The sequence below is a fragment of the Palaemon carinicauda genome, chromosome 32 (assembly GCF_036898095.1).
Source record: "Palaemon carinicauda isolate YSFRI2023 chromosome 32, ASM3689809v2, whole genome shotgun sequence".
Taxonomy (NCBI): domain Eukaryota; kingdom Metazoa; phylum Arthropoda; class Malacostraca; order Decapoda; family Palaemonidae; genus Palaemon; species Palaemon carinicauda.
The window spans coordinates 73,915,046-73,939,940 of NC_090756.1; the positions used below are offsets into that span (position 1 = coordinate 73,915,046).

The following is a 24,895-nucleotide window of genomic DNA, read 5'->3' on the forward strand; positions in this document are numbered from 1 at the left end:
GTTTCGACTTCAAAGATGCTGAATACATTCATGCACACATCAAGGTCCTTCGGAGCTTCAGGTATATCAATCAAATGATTCCCTTCATATCTCCTATTCATAACCTCACTAAAGTATTCCATCCAACATTGCTTTTTTCATCTTCTGTTGTTATAACAGATCCATCTCTCTTTAATGGGCGTAGGTAGTAGGTTGGCCAGAGAACCAGCTGCCCGTTGAGATACTACCGCTAGAGTTATGGGGTCTTTTGACTGGCCAGACGGTACTACATAGGACCCTCTCTAGAGTTGCAGTTCTTTCCCTTTGCCTACACAGACATCGAATAGTCTGGCCTATTCTTTACAGATTCTCCTGTCCTCATACACCTGACAACACTGAGATTGCCAAATAATTCTTCTTCACCCAAGGGGTTAACTACTGCACTTTAGTTGTTCAGTGGCTACTTTCCTCTTGGTAATGGTAGAAGAGACTGTAGCTATGATTTCACAACTAATTATTGTTTTCAATAACTGCAAATAAAAAGTAATTCTTTTTGGCTCTTAAATTTTCACCTAAACTGGGTAGTGGGGATTATCTGATGGGTAGCATAAGAGGTTTATTCCTATAAACATCATGGGTTGATAGGCTTTGTCAAAGGTAACAACAAAAGACAGCCTCTTACGAAACAATTGCCACTTTTATATGTGATTTCTCCTTTTATTTACAAATGGCATTATAATGACAATGTGTGAACGTTTACAATAAAGATAAACTGTAAAATAATCTTTAAACTACCCATTCATTGATTCATGTGTTATAAAGTAAGATATTTAAAACTGGATAATGGAATCTGTAATATTTATAACAAAAACTGTGACACCTTAGTTCATGGGATTTTGCAAACCCGCAGTCATCCAGTTCAGTTGCCAGTCCCAATGTAGCTGCCTGGTTCCAAAGTGGCTTCACTTTGCCCACATTATTCCTCCGAGCTCCCAATAGCCAAACTTCCAGATGTGAACCTTGGGTTTGTTGCATTATGCCGAGGGATGATTGATATTTTCCATGATGGAAGCAGAATATATTTACAATGAAACATGAAAATTATTTTAAAAACTTAAAATAGTCTTTTTAGAATATTTTTAAAAACATATAATGATTATGTCAGAGGAATTTATTTCATAAGAAAACTGTTTAGAAGCCACCTTTTATAAATAAAAGATATAAGAACACTTCCTGATCACCGTCAGTATGCTGTACGAAAGAAGTTTATTATGACAGCTCCTGATACTTGTAAACAAGGTGAATGCTCGCTAGGTACTGAATGTAGTCCTACATATGTTCTGTGGCTACCTGTATTCTGTACACATTTTCTACTAGGTTCAGCACCTGGCCACCACACAGACTTTTTAGCGAATATTTCCCCAAAGTAAGTAATGGCTTTTGGGGAAAACAATTTATTGATGCAGAAATGCATCATCGGATCACCAGAGCGTTAAAGGTAACCAAATGGAAGGGCAGTGTTTAATGCAAGGGAGAATTTTTTTTATCTAATTTTAGTTGTCTTTATACATGAATGCATAATTCAAGATAACTACAAATTATTCTTAGAAGTGATTTAAGATTTGTATCACTAGCTTACCACAACGAATCCTCGTTAGAAACCTGAACCTGGCATGTATACAAAGATTTAATTCTTAGTTTTTAAATTAATATTCTTGGTCATTTAATAAATTAGATTGATGGGATTTTGTTTAAATAATAATTATGTAAATTGGTTTCTCTTTCATTTACATTTGCAAATTAAGGATCTGAGATTAAGACTAGATAATCGATTTTTGGGGGTAATCATTCTCTGTTGATTCATTGAAGAATGGAAAATTATATTTCTTGTCTTTGACAAATACTTTTCAGATTCACATTGTAGGTGTTGAGTACATCTAGTATAATGCAGTTCTGGTTCATCTGAATGCTTTAAATCACCTTAGATTTTACTTACATGTGAAGATAAAACTTTTCTGCTAATTCAACATTTTCAGGGCTAAAATATCTTTAATCAAAACGACCAAATACCCATGCTAATAATGAGATTATAACTATTTTATTTTTAGTATACTATACAAGAGGTTAGAATGAAAAAACTTACTTACTGATGTTAGCTATTTAGTTTTGAGTGGCTATGAGTGTATAGGACGAAAGTTTTTCCTATGTAATTTGATATGGGGAAGTCTGCAGCCAAAAGTGTGAGGGGTGTCCGAGATGAAAAGGGCTTACTGTTTCTCTATGTCCTCCAACCTACCATTGCCCAAAGCCTATACCTTTGTTAAGTGTTCTCAACATTTCAGCAAATGAAATCAAATAGTAAAAGTTCGTCCTAGGGACGTGTGTGGTAAGAGAAGGGCTTTGAGGTTCCATCTTGTGTTAGATTATTGTTTTCCAGCTTTTTACCAACAGGTTTTCTACCTAGTCCCCAAAGAGTCAAGAGGAGATTTATATTCTTGGCCAAAGTTTTTGTTCCTTTACGAAGCCTTATCTATTTATCAGAATATTGGACCCGTATCTTGAATGGATTGGTTGCCTAAGATTAAACTGATTTTGTTTTGGGAAACTAGTGTTTTTTAACATGGTCCTAAGAGATAGGCTATTCAGGTCAACTACTATCTCTATCCAAGTAACGGAGAAGGTTGGGAGTTTTGGTCTCTTTGGTGAAATTTTCACTGATTCTGACACAAAGTGTTATTTCTTTTGGTAATAACACACACAGACAACTCAATAACATTTTTTTAGTAATGTTGGTTCGTTGAATATTTATATATACAGTATTTTAGTTTACAACTACTTGCTTTTCCAATGAGTTGTGTTCTATCCCTTATATTCAAGAGCCATTGGTTTTATAAGTTCTCTAGATGGCATAACCTAGGTCTCTAAATGCAGTTTATTGCTAATTAGAAGGTACAGTATTTTGATTGGGGCAAATCAAAGAATTTTACAGTAGCAAGAGTTAGCTAAGATTGTTTGCTTAAATCTGGTTTCCTTTTATGAGAGGAAGGCTATAAGGGATTAGAAGGCCCTGGTAAATACTCAAGTAGCTAAACTTGAACACATTCGCATCAGGTATTGTTGCGAATGTGTTTAGGATTTCTTACTGTTGAAAAACCTATTACTGTCAAAATAGATTTTATTATTCGCAATTTGGCCTTTTACTATCAGCATCAGATAGATTCAGTGATAGATGGTAGGTCTTTTCCTATAATGTGGGTATTCGAGGTAGGCAGATAGTTTTGTCTTTTTATATAATGTACTTTGAGAACTAACTATTATAAAACTAAATGTCAGACTCAATTTTCCCACATTTCCAATTTTGTAAAAGAAATTTGGTGATACCTTAGAGGAAGAGATTCTTTGTACTGTAAATGCTGTAATGTTTTATTTAATCAAAACTAAAATATTAGAGTAGTAATTCCGAATTGGTTTGTTAATTTAAATTTTCAGAGAGCCTCTTTTCTAAAATGCTTTATTATTTCTAGTTAAGGGTGTAAAGACAGAAAATTAGATTTGAGTTTGAGTAAGGACACATATGATAAAATCCATGAAGTGGTATTGTAGTTACCCTCTTTATTTGTGTAAACTTTTTTCATTTGGAATGGAATTTTGGCAACGGTTTAGTGGCTTGCTTAGTTGGTTTTCTCAAGGATCTATCTATAAGGAAACCGTATATCTATTAGAAATTGAATGGTCATTGGGTGCTGTGGTAACTGTAGAGATATGGTGTGAATGATAATTTAATGTATTTCTAAATAAGAAAGTTCAAGGTTTTAATCATTATATAAGTATTTAGTTGATAGTGGGAATGTGTTTGGAATACAATCTGGAAACTCAAGTGATTATGAGTTTACTTGGGTTTAGGATTAGTTGCCCTAATCCAGTTTTTAATTCTCTTGTCTCTTTCCTTAATTCTGTGATGGTCTTTAATATGAACACCAAGGGAGTTTCATATAAGTAAACATAACTATGATTATGAAATTCATTATTTCTATACTCCCCTAATGATCATTTGCAAGCCCCCACCTCCCCACAGGAAAAAAACATGAACTGTTAGACTTCTAAGCAAATAAGAGAGAATATTATAATGAACAATATTCTGGGAGGGAGTTTAACTTTATTCTTTCAACTTGTAATGCTAGAGTCCCTGGGTCTGACAATATTATATATGCAATGTTACATATATCTCAAAACACAAGAAAAAAAAGTTAGTTTAAAGCCTTATTAACAGAATAGAATGACACAGTTACCTACAGTGTAGAATCTTGTTATTATTTTAGCTTCTTTAAAATCAAATAAAGACTAGATTTTAGCTGAAGATTACCATCTAACTGCATTGGCATTTTGTCTATGTAAGATCATGGAAAAGATGATAAATGGAAGATTGGTGTATTTGGAAAATAAGGCATTTCATCATTGTGGCTGAGAGAAAATGCATTCGACAATGAAAGCATTGATGCATCTTGAATCCTCCATATGTAGTGCATTCTCTTCTGAACAGTATCATGGGTCTGCATTTTTTTTTTTTTTTTATCTAGAAAAGGTGTATGACACTTTTTTGAGTAGGGAATCCTGAGAGCAATCAATGCTTCTGTACGAAGAAGGGAATTACCATTATTTATTTAGAAATATTTGACTAACTTTTTCTTTCCACTTCAGGTAGAAAATAATTTTGCTGACAAAAGATGTTAGAAAGGAGGAGTTTTCCAATGTAGTGTTCTAAATTTGACTGTTCATATCAATTTGCCACAAGAGACTAATATATTTTTGAAAGACCAATGTTTTCTGTGTTTATAGGAGACCCACTCGTTAAAATGGAATTCTGATCAGAAGTTGATATAAACTTAACATTTGAAGTCTTTGAAAACCAATTGCCTAACTGTTTTAACGTTTTAAAAGTACTGTATTATGTCATACATTCAAGGACTCGGATCATAAGTTGCCATCAGGATTGATTGTGTGGGACCCTTGTTTTATCAAATCTTCTAATACATACTCCTCAGCTACTCCTAGCCAGTTGAAGGTTTTCGACTAGCTACAGGACCCTTCAATTCATCACCAATACCTAGTCTCTTGATTGATGCTGGTGAGGCACTCCTAGAACTTCACTGGCAGTCTTGCATCATTAAGTATTTCTAAGATCTTTACTTCTTGGGACTGTTTACAGTGTAAACCTTTTTATACAATATGAGGGACATCCTAAATCACATTGACTGTATGAGTTCAGGTTGAAGCAGATGTTAAGGAATTTTAGTATAACAAGAAATTAAGTACTACAATACAAAAAACCAATTACTCTATGAAATTTACCAAGGGTATGGTCTTTCAGTGATTTTTAGAATGCCATGACTTGTGGAAGCTTGCCCAATTGCATGGAACATGCATGAGAACATCATGGCTCTAAATTGATTTCTACGGATGGATCCAAATCCAGTGCTGATGTTGGATTTGAAGTGTATAGTAGTAAATTTTGTGGTAGAGGCTCTCTGTCTCCTTTAGCTTCCATTTTTACAGCAGAACTGTATGGTATTTTAACAGCTAGTGAAAAAATAGATTTTAAGGAAGAAGGCAACTGCTCTCTTGAGATTCAAAAAGTATATTGCAAGCTCGTTATGCTTTTAATTCAGCAAACCCTTTAATTTTAAAGATATTACAGTGGTTCATTTCTTAAGAATAGAGGATTGAAAGCTTTTATTGAATTACAGCTCACGTAGGATTAAATGCGAATGAAGAGGCAGTATACTAGGAAGCCAAGCTTCACTTCAACTCTTTCTAAGAAGATATCCATTTTTTTGTACTTAATTCAAGCTTCATACTATTGCTTCAATTTGTGATCTGTGACAAAAAATTTGTGACCTGGTCAATCAACAGAAAAAAAAAAATATTACGGGTGTTATACCTCCTTTTGAGTATGGAAATATGCACAGATAATGAGAAATGGCCCTATGCTAATTATGTATTTGACACACTTGCCTAATCATAAATACTTGATGGCTGGTAATCCTCAACCATTTTGTAAAGATTGGTCTCATTAATTGTTAGGTATTTGTTGGTTGAATGCCCTAGTTTCTGGAATCATAGAAATCAACACCTCTCTGAGGCTCTTGGAAAGGATGGCAGATACGCCCTTTCTATTATTCTTTGAGAAGATATATGATGGCAGAGGCATTGTTAGATTCGTTTCTTAAGCTGGCTTTCTTCAAAATATCTGATAAATCTTATCTTAGTTTTAATATCCTTGTATCATGAATGAATGCTTTTAATAAATAAAAATGTCAATGACCAATATCATGTTGCCAGATGACCATGAAATCAATCAATCAACACTCCTCCCTACTGTGTAGTGATGTCAGGAGGCAAATAATCTGATTTTGACTTTGAAACTGGATGGCTAAGGAACCAAAACGCATCTGTGCTTGTATAGTTGCCTTCAGCTTCCGGATGGCTCGATGTTTGCCAGAGGAGTCATTTTACATGGAAAGAGTGGGTTTTTTTTTTTTTTTTTTCTCCGAGTAGTCATCGACATTTAAATTGCTTCAATAAAAAACAATATGAACATTAGTTGAGTACAGAAATGATAAACATTAAAATTCAGTTTTTGTGTATAAAAGATTATTAGAAGTATTAGGTTTATACTGTATGGATAAATTTCTTTTCTGGGTCGACCTGTGACGGCCGGCGAAAAAGTCCTTCTTTGTACTTTTTGTGATATAAATCTTCCAAATATACCAGAGAAAATTAAAAGCATGGAATGCAGAGGTTACAACCCTCGCGCGAGCACCTTGTTGGTGTCGTATATCTAACAAGGGCGTTTGTAAAACACTATTCACAGGCTGTCTTCCATTTAGATAATCCCTTCATCAAAGGGGGAGGGCCGTGACAGGCCCTAGAGAATACAGTTGGGTTACCCTACCGACACCTACCACTCGCGCTCACCAGGTCATCCTTCTGATTTGGAACTTGCATACAAGTTGAGTTTTTTGGGCACAGTGTTTTTTCAAAGAGTTTCTCGTTATTTCAACATGACTGACGTTGCTACTTCACCCTTACCAATGTTAAGTACCATAGTTTGTTTTGGCAGCTTTTGACAGTACCGGGCATTTGTTCTGTTTCCAATATGGTGGTTTTTAGTTTTGGAAGCGATTGTCCTGCCGAGGTATCGGCAGCCATTTTGGGTTATGTTCGCTTCGGTAAATATTCTAGTTATTTTTGCCCATCTGGTACTCTGTCATCTAGGTTATATCACTTACGTTTTATGGCCTTTTTGTGTTATCATTAATTTTTATTAGTTTTTACTATGGTATTTATTTGCTTGCAAGTCCAATTTGGACCTAGGAAGAATAGCAATTTAAAGAATAGCGAATTAAAGTTTAGCGATTTAGTCTGTTAGTTTGTACTCGCCTCAGAGGCTTCGATTTAGACTATATCCTTGTTTATTTGTTACGTTGTCGTTATTCTTCGTTCTTGGTTATTACTAAGAAAAGCAATCAATTTTATTAATTTTCTTGTTTTATTGTGTGATGTTAGTTTTTTATTATGTAACCTTGAGAGCGAAAACAGAGACTGCTCGTTCCCTGTTCTACAGATATGAGTTATCCCTTCTCTCGTTTTCTTTGTTAGCTCGAGTAAGAGAGGTGAATTTCCCGTTCTCCGTTTTTATACGATCACGAGTTATTCAGGCCTCCTCTTAGTATCAGAGTTGATGATAGTACGTTTAATATTATAAACGTTTTTATTGATGTGGTTACTGTTAATATAGCTAACACTATTAATAGGTACGTTAGTGTATGAGTCATTAATTGGGGTCGTTTTATACCGACACCCTTAGCTCCGCCTTGAGTTATGCTTAGCTCCGCCTTGAGTTATGCTCCGCTATAATGGATACTCATTGGGTGAGAACTAGTTAACGTACAGGAGCAGATTTTTGGAGTGCAACGGTGAAATCCGGCACTCGGACTCCGGCTGAAGCCTTTTACACACGAACCTTTGTCATGTTTGATCATAATTACACCGTTACGGCCGGCTTCACGGGAGATAACACAATCATTCATTGAGGTTAATGTTATCGTACCGGGGACGGTCACGATCATGGTGACGGGCCTTTGCTACCGGATCTCCGGTACAAACAGAGATCAAGCAGACGGCCAGAACCGGAGTTAACAATGTGATACCGATGAAGACTTCACAGTTTCATTATTACGGTCCCTTTTTCATCGAATCTCCGGCTTCACTGGAGATAACACAAACATTCAGTATTAGAGAATGTTATCGTACCGCTGAGGATCACGTTTTCACGATGACGGACCTTTGTCACTAGTTCTCCGTTACAAACAGAGATCAATCAGACGATCAGAATCAGGGTATGAACCCTTTTTCATGAATAATCACAATATCGTTATTACGATCCTTTTCATCGAATCTCCGGCTTAACCGGATATCGTACAGGCGATCACCATTGAGGTTAATATTAGTTTTCCTCTGGTGTTCACGTTGTCGCTATGACGGACCTTTGTACCGGGGATTGTTACCGGAGCTCCGGTACAGACAGAGATCACTCAGACCACGGGTGGCCAATCTCTTGTTTTGCTGTAAAGGAAAGGATTTAACATGAATACAAAGTAAACTGTACTTACTTTAATGACACTTTGAATTTGCGTTGGTAATATTCATTAGCTATTCTTGAAAGTCCTAATAAAAATATATGAACATAACTATGCCTATATTTATGCATATATTTAATTCTAACTATGTATAAATATGGATAAATATCCATACAACATCGTGTTCAAATAGAAATAAATTGATTATGCCTATATTTATGCATTTTCAATTCTAACTATGCCTAAATATGAATAAATATCCATACAACATAGTGTTCAAATAGAAATAAATTGATTGTGCCTATATTTGTGCATATTCAATTCTAACTATACCTAAATATGAATAAATATTCATACAACATCGTGTTCAAATAGAAATAAATTGATTATGCCTATATTTATGCATATTCAATTCTAACTATGCCTAAATATGAATAAATATCCATACAACATAGTGTTCAAATAGAAATAAGTTTCCACTCAGTACTGGGAACCGAACGTTGGCCCCTTCTAATGAAGGGCCGGGTCGAGACTAACCATGCCATGAGAGGCTATCTACTGTTCCTTGAAACTCTGGTCAGTGAACAGATGAATCAATAGAATACTAATAGCCAGTAAATAATGTTAGACCCGGTTCTGAACGTCTGAGTCAGGGGTGGCCAACCTGTGGCGGATGCGCCAACAGTGTCACATTTCATGAATACAAGTGTCGAACTATACCCCAAAAGATAGTACATTAAATGACTTTTCTTTAAAATTGATTTTTATGAGTTATACAGCTGATCCCAGCCTGTGAATAGGATCACTAACCAAAGTTCAAGGAACATCCAGACTTATGTCCCCTTTCTGTTACAGAAGGTTCGCCTACATGGTTCCCGTCAGGATGATGATGAATCTCTCTGGCCTGCAAGAGAGGCTCTCCGCCCTTGGGTATCAAGGTTGGGAAGAAATGCTCCATCTAGAGGTCCCTATCTCCTCAGAGTGTCCTCTCTAAGGTTGGACGACGACCCCATGGACGGGCAGGTAGGTGGGGATGAGTTTGGAGCCTTCAGCTTTGCAATTACCTACGTCACCGACCTAGGACCCTTAATGGATCCTGATGTTCATGTTACCCTGCATAAACCGTGACTGCTAAAAGCGACACATTCTAGGGAAAACCAAGGGGCTATGACGGAGCTCAAAAGTATGGTGGTGAGTCGGATCCGTTCAGGAACTCGGAAGTTTCCCCCTACAGCCCCAGGCATATCGAAGTAACCTCCTTCGATAAAAACAACGCATAGAGATTTGCCTTACATGTTCCATATATGATGGTACCATAAATCTGGATGGCATAGACGTCCTCCCTCTGGGGGACCTAGATTTTACTCCCAGGTACTAGAATTCCCCTTCAACGGATTTGTTCGATTGAAAGAGATTGCCTTGGTTAGGTTAGACAAGGTGCCGAAGGTAACAGTATTATTTCCTAAAGGGCAGGCCCGATCTGTCTGGACCAGGATGTTGTCAGTCTGGGGGGTACGATAATTCCAAGATCTGCCCTTCCAATTCGACCTACACGTTTGATGGTCTGATCGGGTTAGTTGTGGGAAATACGTTCTGTCTGAGGCCTCTATCAGACAGGAATCGATAGTCGGTTACCCACTCGTCATCACAGCCTTCCTCTGATTCGACGTCTATGCATCCAAATCCCCCTCATCAGGTGGTCTACCTCACTGATTCCCCAGGTACACAGCCCAACCCCGTTGGGATGTTTTACCTGCATACAGCCCTAGATCCGAACCCTCAGGCTCCTCTCGTGGACACCAGAGAGGAAGCTACAGGAGTAGAAGACAGTCTCGCCATCGAGACGGACCTAGGAAAAAGGGGGCTCGGAGAAGGAAAGTACCTAGATTCACCCCCTCACAACGCGGTGGTCCCGGTAGGGGGGTAGACTTTACCACTTTCGAGACCATTGGACCTTCGGTCTGTGGGCTCATAGCATAATCTCTAAAGGTTTGAGGTGAAAATGGCCACAAGGTCCTCCTCCTCCACCAGTGACCTTCTCCCAGAAATCCACTCCCATCCTGAAAGAGTACACCACAGGGTTACTCAAGAAGAAGCAATCAAACGGGATCGATCACTTAAGTTCCAAAGCCTCCTGTTCACAATTCCGAAGAAAGGCTTGTCGGCATTGAGAGTGGACCTGGACTTGTCAAGCTAAACTCTTACATTCTCTGCGACAAGTTCCGGATGTTGACTATCTCTCAGGTACGGACCTTACTTCCCCGTAGGACCGTCACCACCTCTGTCGATCTTACCGACGACTATTATCTTGCGCCTATAGCTCGAAACTTCTCTTCTTATCTGGGTTTCCGCCTAAGCAGGAAAGCCTTTGTGTTCAAGACATGCCCTTTGGCCTCAACATTGATCCCAGGATATTCACGAAACTGGGAGAGAGAGTGTTAGAACAACTCAGGAACCAAGAGATACAGATCATTGCTTATCTGGCCGGTTGGCTCATTTGGGCCCGGCCGGTCATAGAAGGCAACAGAGCTACAAAGGAATTACTTCAATTTCTCGACAACCTGTGATTTCGGGTCAATCTCCAAAAAATCTCGCCTGCAACCATCAGGCCGCTTAGAATGGTTAGCCATTCAGTGGGACCTTTCGAAGCACACGTTGTCTCTCCCTTCCAAAAGGTAAGAGGAATAGTTTCCAAGATCAAAAAATTTTCTCAAAAACAAACAGGTGTCCGAAGAGCCTTAGAAAGTATCCTCGGACTTTTCCAATTCACTTCAGTAACAGATCTCCTAATAAAAGCCAAACTCAAAGACATCAATCGAGTTTGGAGAAAGAGAGCTACAGTACCTATAAGAGACATGGTCTCGAAGATCCCCTCTGTCTTGAAAATGAGACTACGCCCATGGTCCGAACCGAAGGACCTCTCCAAATCGGTTCCTCTACAATTCCCACCTCCACAAGTGACATTCCATACAGCCGCGTCTCTAAGTGGATGGGGGGGATTACTCCGAACATCAGATGTTTCAGGTTCTTGGTCACTCTCCATGAAACAGTCCCATATCATTGTTCTCAAAGCCATGGCAGTGTTCTTGACCCTGAAGAGAGACTCTCCTCCGAGGTCGACCCACATCAGAGTAGTGTCAGACAGCACAAACGCAGTACACTACGTCAACAGGGGAGGATCCAAGTCACCCAACCTGAATCAGATCCTGGTCACTATCTTCGCCTGGGCAACAGAAGAGAACTGGTTCCTGTCAGCACCTCACCTAGCGGGAGGCCAGAATGTGAGAGCGGACTCACTATCCAGGACGGATCCACTGGAGTCAGAATGGTCTCTAGACATAATTTCATTCCGGTGGATACTCAGGCTCGTTCCAGGCCTCCAGGTAGATCTATTCGCAACTCAGATGAATCACTAACTTCCTTGTTTTGTGACCCCAACCCTGGACCCTCGGGCTTATGCCATGGACGCATTACCCCGGGATTGGAACCATTAGAAGAAGATTTCCCTATCTCCCCCAGGGAATCTTCTAAAAACTTTTACACAAACTACGCTCCTTCCAGGGCGCAGTGGCTTTAGTACCACCTCAATGGCCAAGAACAGTTGGTTTCCTCTCCTCCTCGAGTTGAAACTCAGTCCCATCCGGATCCCGTTCCTCAAACTGACCCGAGTATCCAAACTCTGTGTCAGATTACTCAAGGATAGCAAAAACTCTAACTTTGTGGACTACAGGAAGTTGGCAGCTCGTAGAGATGCGAACATTGAACCGGAAAACGATCTCTTCATCGAATGGGACAAAAGTGAATCGACAATTCGCCAATATGATTCGGCCGTTAACAACTAGTAGGTCCCCTAAGAGTGCAGACCATACTCGTATGTCCCCGCATTTAGCCATCTCTTTCTTGAGGTTCCTATTTGACAAAGGCCTAACAGTTAGCACTTTAACCACCATCAAGTCAGCTTTGAAGAAGATCTTCCTTGTTGGGTTCAACATTAACCTAGCTGATTCCTATTTCTCATCAACCCCAAAAACATGTGCTAGGCTTCGACCTTCGGTTCGGCCACAAAAGGACTCTTGGTCTCTGAATGGTGTTCTCAAACTTGCGATGGACACGGACAATGAATCCTGCTCTTATATCACTCTTCTTAGGAAGACTTTATTTCTAACGGCTATGGCCTCAGGTGATGGAACATCAGAACTAGCAGCTCTCTCACGAAACCCGGAAAACATAGATTTCCTCCCTTCAGCCGAAGTACTCCTTTTCCAGACAAAACTTTCCTAGCTAAAAAAATGAGGATCCGCAAAATAGGTGCTCCCCTCGGAAGATTATTCTTCATCCCCAGGATTTTTCTCCGTGTACAGTCACACTCTCAAGCCCCTTTTTAGCTAGAACTGCCACCCGCTCGTCTGGCCCCTTGGTTATCAGGGAACAAGGAGGTACCATTTCCATTCACGGTATCAGGCAACAAATCCTCTACTTCATTAAACATACTAATCCGGAATCATTTCCCCAGGCTCATGATATACGGACAGTAGATGCCTCCAACAATGACTTCCAGAATAGGGACTTTGATGATTTTTAAAAAAATATACGGGTTGGAAATCCCCTATGGTTGTTAAACACCAATATCTAAAGATCTTACAGGCCCTTAAATACCCGACGATGGCAGAGGGGAGCCTTATCCCTCCCCATTAATCTCCTCTTCTTCCTTTCTCCCATCTCTTCTCTTCTCCCTCCTACCCGCCACTCACACCACGTCGCCGCTCTCCTTGGTAGTTCGTTAGCCCTATGATATTTGCCATGTTTAATTCCTATGGTTTAACGGTTATTGTAGTTACCATTCCTTTAATGTTTAGATATACTTAGACATGTAAGGTTTGATGCCCTTTGCGATTCGACACTCAGTTGGTTCCTTGTCGTCATTATTATTTAACCTTACGTTCCCTATGTCATTTGGCTGGTTGGTAATTGGACGATTACTTTATTATATCATAGTATTGTCGTACATGGTGATTGTATTCTCCTCATTATGTTATTAATTTATTGGGCTTAGAAGGCATTCTCTGGTACTTTTTCGCCGGCCGTCACAGGTCGACCCAGAAAAGGGATTTTGACAAAGGAAAAATCTATTTCTGGGGAGAGACCTGTGACGCCCGGCAAAACCCTTCCCGATTATTTTTGTACGGACCCACCCTTTCCTTGCCAAGCCATATGTTCTTGCAGAAGGATGACCTAGTGAGCGTGAGTGGTAGGTGTCGGTAGGGTAACCCAACTGTATTCTCTAGGGCCTGTCACGGCCCTCCCCCTTTGATGAGGGGATTATCTAAATGGAAGACAGCCTGTGAATAGTGTTTTACAAACGCCCTTGTTAGATATACGACACCAACAAGGTGCTCGCGCGAGGGTTGTAACCTCTGCATTCCATGCTTTTAATTTTCTCTGGTATATTTGGAAGATTTATATCAGAAAAAGTACAAAGAAGGACTTTTTCGCCGGGCGTCACAGGTCTCTCCCCAGAAATAGATTTTTCCTTCGTCAAAATCCCTTTTTTAAAAGAATAAGTCGCATCTTCTGTAGTTTTATGTCTTAGTTCCAAGAACTCCATAAAACTTGAACCCAAATCGTAAAAGATAGGTACACGTGTCATTTCCATACGTTTAATATTTTTGTCCCATCTCCTATCTTGATGTGTTATAGGAAGTAGAATTACTTAAACTCTGTTAAATTCAAATATAGATTTTTTCAGTTGTTTGTTTTTTCATAATTTTCACTTTTTATGAATAATGAAGATGAAGAATTTTAGTGTTTAGTCATATCGAGTATAACAGTACTGAAAATTTAGTTATATGCAGTTGATCATAATTTTCTGTTTCTTTTCATTTTAGAAAGTTCGATAATCAACTGAAGGAGACTGTTAAAAAAATGAATCGCAAGTATGAAAATCTTCCTCCGTTACCGCCATCTCCAAGACACACACTGTGCCATTTAGAACCCAACATAGACCCTGAAATGTTTAGAGAGGTTGGTTTTTCTACCACTCATTTATAAATGCTTTTCATTTGAGTGTGTATATTGGGATTTAAAAAAAAAGCTTTTATTTAACATCATGGCTATCTGCTGTAGTCACATATATGATTTAAGCTAAGGAATTAGAAGTAGTAATTGGTAATGGTCATATTATACTGGGACTAAAATTCCTTTTATATCAGAAAAATTACAATGTTTATTACTTTACCTAACCAGCAATTTAACACAGAAAGCCAATGAACTCCATAGACTTCTCTTTGATTTCATCATCATCATCATCTCCTACGCCTATTGACGCAAAGGGCCGCGGTTAGATTTCGTCAGTCATCTCTGTCTTGAACTTTTAATTCAATACATCTTCATTCATCATCTACTTTGCTCTTCATAGTCCTCAGCCACGTAGGCGTAGGTCTTCCAACTCTTCGAGTACCTTGTGGAGCCCAACTGAACATTTGATGAACTGATCTGTCTTGGGGAGTGCGAAAAGCATGCCCAAACCATCTCCATCTACCCCTCACCATGATCTCAACATATGGCATTCAAGTAATCTCTTATTGTTTCATTTCTAATCCTGTCCTACCATTTAACTCCCAATATCCTTCTGAGGGCTTTGTTCTCAAATCTACTAAATCTATTGGAGATTGTTTCTTTGTCATAACATGTCTCGTCCATAGAGTAACACCGATCTCACTAAACTGATATATAGTCTGATTTTTATATGTAATTTCAGGCGATTTGATTTCCAAATTGTACTTAACGTAGCCATTGTGTGATTTGCTTTTTTTTTTCAATATCTCACTAAACTCTAATTTTGAAGGCCTTTTATTGGAGATCATAGTTCCTGAATACTTAATGATTCTACCTCATTATTCCTTTCTCCTTACAGCGATATTTCATCTTCCGTTGCATACTTCGTTCTCATCATCTCTGTCTTTCTTCTATTTATTATCAGCCCAACCTCATGTGGTATTTCATGCTTTCTGGTAAGCAAGCATTGGAAATCCTGTGGTGTTGTGCTAACAAGGACAGCATTATCAGCATACCCTAGGTCTGTTAAATTCCTATTACCAGTCCAGTCCACCATCCCCAACTGTTCTATGCATTACAAAATCCATGAAGAGGATAAACAACATAGGTGACAAGACATTCCCTTGGACTCCACTCTTCACTGGAAATTCATTTGACAAGACTCTTTTAACATTAACTGCACTTGTTATGCTCATGAATAGACTTGATCAAATTCACATATTTAGGAGGAATTCCATTGTAACGCAGGACTCTCCACAAAATTGGCAGGTGCACGCTATCAAAGGCGTTTTCATAGCCCACAAATGCCTTAAAAAGATTTCTATATTCTATGCATTGCTGTACCACATGTCTCAAAATGAAAATTTGGTCATTGCAACTTTTACCTTTTATAAATCCTGTTTGTTCATCTCTCAGCTTTTCATCCATCTTTCTCTCCAGTCTTTAGAATGAGCATGCTATTTATTTTCATATCAACTGACGTACTGACGTAAGTATTATGCTTCTGTAATTATTGAAATCAATCAGTTCTCCTTTTCCTGCTATCTTCACCAATACTCCTAACTCCCATTCAACAGGTTTTATCTCTTCATGCTACATTCTACAAAATAATCTTGTAAGTCACTTCATTTTTGGCCAATATCATCTCTGCAGTAATTCCATCTCTTTAGTTTTTTAGGATAGCTTCGACTTCAAACACACTGAATTCATTCATGGGCACATCAAGGTCTTCAGGTATATCAATCATATTATTCCCTTCATATCTCCTATTCATAATCTCACTAAAGTGTTTCATCCAACGTTGTCTTTCTTCATCTTCTGTTGCTATAACAGAGCCATCTCTCTTTTTTATGGGTATATGCTTCTTCTTCTTTGCCCCGGTCGAGATTTCATTAATGATTTTATGAGCAAGTCTTACACCATAGCCAGTTCCTGAATTCATAGCTTTGTCAGCCTCATCTGCTTTACTGTCTAAATATTCTCTCTAGTCATTCCTGGCTTTTCTTTTGACTTCACTATCAATACTGGAATACTTAGTATGCTCTACCTTGTAATTTTCATCACTTCCTCAAAAATTTTCAACAATCAATTTCTGTCTTTGTCTGCTTTTTATAGTATCCCAAGCATCATTTGATATCCATGGCTTTCTCCTTGTAACTGCGTGTCCCAAGACTTCACTACCAACTGACTGATATATGTTCTTAATACCACGCCCTTCTTCATTAATTGTCTGTTTTTTATGTCTTAAAGCCTCTGAGACTGCAAATTGATTCCTTCATTCAATTTTAAATGTCTCTCTGTGTCCTTCTTCTAAAAGCTTCATTGTATCAAACCTAGGTATTCTATCCATCTTTCTGATGGGTGCTTTCAATTTTAATTTCAGTGTGGCAATGAGAGCTTGTGATCACTTCCAATATTTGCACCTCTATAGCTTCTTACATTTCTCAGAGTTCTTCTCTATTAATGGCAATGTGATCTATATGAATTATGTAATTGCCACATGTTGAAGTCCATGTATACCTGTGAATGTTCTTGTGTTGAAAAAGAGTACCTCCAATGACAAGAATGTTTGCTGAACAAAAACTTATGAAATGTGCTCCATTTTCATTTGCAACTTCGCCAAGACCCTTGACACCCATCACATTCTCCATCCCTTCATTACTTCTTCCAACTTTAGCATTGAAGTTTCCAGTCACAATTTTCATATCTCTCTCTAGGATCTCATCTATTACTCTCAGTTCTCCATATTATTCATCTTTCCTTCAGGGGAATCATTTCTTGGGGCATAGCAAACTATAATACTCATATTGCACTGCTTTGATTTGAACTTTGCTAGTAACAATCTACTATTTGCAAATCTCCACTCGGTTAATTCCTTTTCTGCTCTTGGTGCCATCATCATTCCTACCCCTTCTCTTCCAACACCATCTGATCTTCCTGAGTATACATATATATATATATATATATATATATATATATATATATATATATATATATATATATATATATATATATATATATATATATATATATATATATATATATATATATATATTTTTTTTTTTTTCCTTAGTCTAAAGTTTTCTTACCAATCCACTTACAATGTGTTTTATTTAAGACAAAGACATCCAAACTATATTTCATAAATTCATTCTCCACTTGCTGAAGTTTCCTTACCAATCCCTTTACAGCATGTTTCACTTAAGATCAAGATATCCATGCTATATTTCATAAAATCATTCTGCACTTGCTGTAACTTCCCAATCCGATTCATGGTTCTAACATTCCAATTACATAATTTTAATTTTGCTGTTGTACTTATAAACCGGGTGATTATTAGCACCCCGCTACGCCTGGGACTTGGGGCCATTCTGTCATCTTCTCTTCATGACTGACTAAATCCATAGACGATTCATTGGCTAGATACATCAAGGGATAGACTATTCCTTGTGATGCATAGTCCCTATGTAACTAAGGAAGTGATTCCTGCCGGTCCATACTAATTCTAGTAAGATCAACGGTCAGGCATCAGGAGTAAAAGGCAAAGAGACATTTTGTCCATCGCCTTAAACCCTCGCGGTGACCCTGCTGCCAGTGACCTCATTGTGATTTAGGGGAGCATTTCCTCCACACCCAAAGCTCTCATTACTCCACCAAGTTGCTCATCTGCTTATAGGAGTATAACCGTTGGCAAACATGGACTGCTAAGATATACTGCCTAGCACAAAGGAAAAAGGAAAAATTTTCATAAATATGTATATAACTAGATACTTATGAAGAATTTGAAAGATGCTGATTTGTAACTTCTGATCATTTGAGACTTTGGATCATTACATACAACAAAGCTTAATGTTTTATTTATATCATCACATCAAATCTATTAAATTATACATTTAAGTAGAAATAGAACATTACATAATTTAAAATTGTGAGGCAGCTTCTCAACCTATCAGGAGTCATTAAGGATGATATCATCAATTATTCAAGAGAAAAATAAACTAACACTGTCCTACATATCCTTAACTAATTTGCAGATCCGTTTTAAATTTTTTGAAACAAAAATGTTACTAGATAATATGCATCTTTATGAAAAAATTAATATTTTAAGTTATATAATATTACAAGAAAAAAAAATGTTTCTGAGATAGAATAGGGGATCTTCTAAGTCAGATGTATCAGTTTTCATGTAAATTACCAAACTTCATATTTTTACTAGAAATATGGGATAAGAGTCCATTGTAAAGATTTCTTGAATAATTTACATTAAAATTGGCTTTTCTTCACTATTTGTGATTTCTCTACTGTAAATTTACCTTGTGGCTTCATTTTCTATTATTCTCTATCAGAGTTATTACCCTCAATCAAAACTCAGTATATGAGAATTTTAATGCACTCCTGATAGGTTTTATTCGGCTGAGCATTTCTTGCATATAATGAAAGTTAGCGTTAACGATTTATGAAATAAGTTTACGTGAGGCAACCTGGATGTTATGCTGAATATAAAACAAACCCTATGACAGAAAGATGCAAAATATCAATGTTATCATAAAACAATCATATTGATATCTGAAAACATTCTAATGGAATATAATACGATTGAAAAGGTAGACTGGACTGTTGTGTCAACGAAGAGGTAAGGCGGGGTACTGAACCAAAGAGCTGGAATTTACTCTCACAGAATCACACAACACTCCCTCCATGGGTAGTTATAGAAAGGATGGATATAGGAAGTGGACAAAGGAATTTTTATTTATTTTTAAAGTTGAAAGCTCATATTTCAAGGATTTTAGCAATGTGACCGATAGGTAAGTACCAAAATAAATTCTAATATGAAAATATTTTTTATGTTTCTAGTTCCTGTTGTTGTGTTACATCTGTTGTTTCTTGAATTGTTACACTTATCACAAAAATGGGGAAAGTTAACAAATACTAGGTTGTGCAGTTCATTATTTGCAGTTTTGTATGTCCTGTGGTTTTCTTTATATTCCTTTCCAGAACAAGGCTACTAAGATATCTACACAAATTTAGAGACATTGTTTCTCACCATCATGGTCTTTCTTATCAAATAGTAATATTTGACCCTAGTGCCTTACCCTTGACACTGAATATTATTTGAACAGTGTCATGGGTAGATATAATACTTTTAAAGGGAGGTGCTTAAAAGACAAAAATATCTATTCCCAATGTGAGCAGCGAGACGAGATTCGACTGTGGCCCTGTTTGGGTAATCCTGTTATCTCTTCATTTTCATCAGCATTTTGGAAGCCTCGCCAAGAGCGTCTGCCGTGATAAGGGAACTGTCCTGCTTTGACCAAGATGTCATCGTCTTAATTAGTGGAGTCAGCATATTTTGAGAAACTGATCTTGAGGGAAATCCTTGTTTAGGATATATGTCATCATGGAAGGACATGTGCTGCCTTTTTGTTACGACTTAACACGTGGTTCGGATTGCATCAGAAATTTCTTCTAGAAGCTTCTATGGCGTAATCGAAGTGGGCGTTTTGAGGAAGCCAATAGAGATGCAGAATTGTTAAAAAGAACGCCTTCTATGGAGATGACCTCTGCCCACTTTTATTAACTCCGCCCATACATGGGTATATAAACTTCAAGAAGAGATTGTCCAAGAGAGATAGGACAGTACATAAGGCAAGAGAGGAAGTATGTCTGAAGCAAATAAGATACAAGTCCTAGTGAGATAAGAAACAAAGAAGACCAGAAGTCTGATAGAGCCAGATTCTAATCTTCCCTTCAGACAACAAAAGTCTATCTCCAAAAGATCCTGCTATGGCCGAGAAGAAGAGACAAATTGAAGCAGCCAGCCCTCCCTGCTTGTGACAAGTAGCCAACACTGCCTACAGCCTGCCTTCGTTCAACAGTATCATCGAATCCTTGGAAGAAGAACTCTGATGTCCCTTCTTCATGCCACCCCTTTTGTGACGTCTTTGAATCCGGTCATCTTGCCAGTTTCATCTGGACTTCAGCCGCCCTCCTGCAATGTTTTCAAGCCTTACTTCAACAGTATCATCGAATTCTTGGAAGAAGACCTCTAGTGTCCCATCTTGATGCCACCCCTTTTGTGACATCTTCGAATCCGGTCATCATGCTAGTTTCATCTGAACTTGTATGAGCCCAAAGGTCGTAAGAGTAACAGTTGCGTATATGTAAGAGTAATTTTTGGGCTCAAGCCATGACGTCCTGATGGAAGGTTCCTTTTGGTAGCTTCCTTGTGTATATTAACTACAAGGATATTCCCAGAGAATTAAACCACAGGTTATCACAGAATTCTTACTTCTGGTGCGAGTATCCTAAAGGTTTCCCTTTAAGACATCGTATATCAACAGGGGATGCATGTATTAACACGCCACATAGCTATCTGCACCCCATATAGAGTTAACACTTCAATATGAAAAGGTGGAGAATAACTGGGGAGCCGTTCCACAGTTACACTCGTCCGTGGCTACTTTTGGTTCTCGAAATGTAAACAAACGGGCGCCATTGCTAAATGACGTGACGTTCGTCCTCATCCTTCTGCTTGTAGCTACCTTGAATAGACGGATTTCCCCCCTTGTGCTATTTTTATCGACTTGCATCTTCATTATGTCGCTACCTTCTGCCTCGCCTTCTTCTGGAAAGTTGAGTACCAGGTCCCAGTATTGTTTAAATAAGCTCTGGCCGTAAAGTAACTTATACTTTTCATAATATTTCGTGTTTTGTGGCGGAGCTGTGCTGCTACCGGACACGCCATTTTATGGCGTCGCTGTTCTCTTGCATGCCTTATTTAGCTAGTCAGAACAGCCCTTTCCGGCCTCTTAACTAATTGATATTGTTAGTTATTTAGTCTTCATAGCTAGGAACTTCATATATCGTGTTTTAACGCTCTATTATCCGGTCATCGCCTGACCCCATACTAAATTGCTAGCTTAGCCCCTAGGCTAGATTGCCTAGCTCTTGTGTTCATGCATGATATATTCCAGTGATCCTAAGTTAAGTTATGAAGATAGTGGCATTATTTATCATACTGTTAACTGTGATGCAAGTGTTTTTCGCCTTCAGGGACCATATAGGGGACCGGTTTTATTGCGTACCTTTCTAACCTAACCTAAATGTAGGAACCCCTATATGCTCCCTTCATCCCCTGCCTACGGGCATTCCCTCTGTGTGGCCATGCTCCCCCTTCTATATAGGGGAATCGTGTCCACAATCAGAGTAATTATCGCTTCTCTGTCTACCTTAAGGGAATGATCCCCCCCTTAGGGTTGCGACCGAGAAAGAGGAACGGCCCTGTCCTTCCTCAGTTGCTTATGGTTGGGTTACTTACCCTTCCATGCAACTTGCGATGTGTCTTTCAGCCTACCTAGCTTGGGATTTAACACTCCTTATCTAGGTTAGGCCTTGGGGGGGGGGGCCTAGTTCTGTACTGTTATAGTTTGAGACGGTACTCTTGCACCGTTCTCATTCTGGTTACCTACCCTAGGCTAGGGAGCGTCCTCCCTTCCTTGGTGGCCGTTCTTGTACAGAGCCCCCCCTATGGAAGACCCCTCTTCCTCTCCCTCCCCATCTATCCCTTGGTGTACGCTAGCCTATACACATCTGTCCCTAGTCCTACAACTCCTCCCTTGGGTGGAGTGATAGGGCTATCTTGATCTCCTGTTGAGCAGGCCGCTCTGGTGCATATACCCTTCATAGCGTCCTATGGGGTTAGCCACTGGCAGCGATTTGTCCAACAAGGGTTCCCCCCTCTTGAGTGTACCCTAACCCTCCCTTGGGTTACCCTGGCACCCGGCCGACTGCCGGCCCCCTGCCATTGGATGCTAGGACCCACTCCTATCATGGGTACACTCCCTCAGGAGGGATGCCAGAGGGGTATGTGATCTTACCCCTCCAATCCCTCCTTATCTGTCTCTCTATCTACCCTGGTGCCGGTCCCTTGCCGTCTCCACTGCCGGCGATACCGCCCTTCCTTTGGTGACACACTCATGAGATACCCTCCCTCCCCTAAGTCGCCAGCCTTCCGTGTGCCGGAGGGCTGCCGCCTTCCGTCGGCATACAGCCGATGGCCCACCCCTCTATTCCCTAGTTTCGGTTGTCCGACCTTCGGGCCGGCCTCCGGCGTGCCGGCATTGATTGCCGGCGGTCTGGGTATTCTAGCAATTTCTGCTTTACCTTATGAACTGATCACCAAGCTGTCAGCCTTTGGCTGCCGGAGCCTCCGCCTCCCGCCGGCGCGCCGGCACAGCGCCGGCGGCCGCCAAGTTGGTATTATGCTTAGATCCTCAATGTGTCTGTCTTAATGCCTTGCACCCTGCTGGAGTGGCCTCCGGCATACCGCCGGTCTGCCGGCGCCCTCCGGAAGCACCAAGGGACTTGCACCCCGTCTACTATCTGTCGACTACATGCCGACAGCCCTACACTGCAGCCAGATGGCTTGGCCACTCCGATAGATAGGTATTGTCTTACCATTCTACTAGTGGCTGTGCTGTCTTCTTGCATATTACAAATTTCCAGCATACTCTGTGTGTCTTAGCACGGTTGGTTGCCGGAACCTAGATCTATACGGGGTCTCCTACTACCCCTTTAACCCAAGGATCTGAGTGGTCTCAGTCCCTGATACACCTCGCAGGCAATCTCTGCTAGAACTTAGCTTCTACCCACCACGGTGATCCATGAGGATTTCCGTTTTGTGTCCCTCGGTCACAAATGAGATTGCTTATTGATAAGGTTACGGTAACCAGCTGAGCGGGATTCACAAGTATGTGTCTATCTACTTCCTTTTCCGCTCCTCTTCTCAAACATTACAATATTCATGAATTATTTAATGTTAAGTGAAAGTTTAACTACTTAAAATTTAACTTTAGAGTAATGTAGGTCATTCTTATGCATTCCATATACTCATGATCTCTTTCTTTTACAGGAGGAGTATATGAAGTGTGACCACAACTTCTGTGGAGTGAAGCGCCCGGACTTCTACGGGCACAAGGCGTGTCGGACCCACGCTCCCTGCGCCGCCAAGAAAGGCGACCTGAAATATTGGGACCCGCAGCACTGTACAGTCTGCAAGAGTCGTCTGGTCGAAGCGTTCGACGATCCTCCTTCAGCGGAGGTAAGGGACAACGCTCGAGAGAAGCTACGCAACTGGGTGCGTGGCTTCCAGAAGAACGCCACCGGACCGTATCTCGCTACCGAAGATTTGAGGGCCTTGCTATTCCCAAAGGCATCAAAAGACTCGGTGGTCCCTAGTGATCAGATTCCTACCGTCCAGATAGTGGTGGAACCTGATGTGGTCATGGCCCAGTCCATGCATGAGTGCCGTCTAGATTCCGACAACGTGGAACGTATGTCGGAAGTGTCGGAGACTACGGAGAGGAACCTCATGGGCGAGGAGCTCGACTATGAGGAAGATCAGGTGGAATACCCTGATTCGGAGCATGAGGTCGCCCCCGCTTCTACCCCTGCACCAACTCCTACACCGACTGAGGAATCACTTCCTTCAACATCCGCTACCCCGGACCCATCCCATCTGGCACTCAGGAGATCTTCAAGATGCTTGAAGCTCTCATGGATAAGAAACTTCGCGAGACTCATGAGCTTTTCAAGTCCAACCTCGGAAGTTCTAAGCAACCGAAAAGGATTTCGTTTAAGGACCTCCCTGCCTGCTCGGATACTAACCCATGGAGGTATGCCGAGCACATGCCGATCACCACGGGCAAGATCTTCATCAGTGAGAAGTTCGGCTCGATCGCGTTGGAAGAAGTGGAGTTCTTCCCGAACTTTAGGCTTACCCGGACTGTTACGTCCGACTCAGGTCCGAACCCGCCTCTAAAGAAGAGACCGAACCGAAGGAGGTTATTGTGTTCGATCTCTCGAAGGCCCAGGCTATGCTAGCCAACGCGGTGAAAAGTAAGGGCTTCACCAATTCAAAAATGCCGGCGCTTAGTAAGAAGCACCCGACCTTCGTCGCACCAGACAATGCGACCTTCCCCTTTCTTGAAAAGGCCTTCACTGCGGTACAGAAAGCAGTGGAAGAAGGGAAACCTTGCCCTGTACTGGAGGAGTGCAGGCCCTTCTCCCTGACTACTCCCCCTGATGATAGGCACTGGAAAGACGTCCAGTCGACTTTCATAGTGGGGAAGTTAGAGCCTGACGTTGCTGGTCGTCAGTTTAATGAGGACCTCCCAAAACTCAACGATCACCTCCTTCGTAGGGAACATGATACGAAGGAAAGG

General features: G+C 40.1%; 1 protein-coding gene across 1 annotated transcript in view; it reads left to right on the forward strand.

Annotated features, from left to right (window-relative positions):
* The window catches only part of LOC137625660 (uncharacterized), a 533,194-nt gene that overhangs the window by 160,571 nt on the left and 347,728 nt on the right, over positions 1 to 24,895 (forward strand). Inside the window, exon 6 of the mRNA XM_068356570.1 lies at positions 14,504 to 14,639. Within this exon, the coding sequence (XP_068212671.1) occupies positions 14,504 to 14,639 (136 nt within the window). The remainder of the gene's footprint in view (positions 1 to 14,503; positions 14,640 to 24,895) is intronic.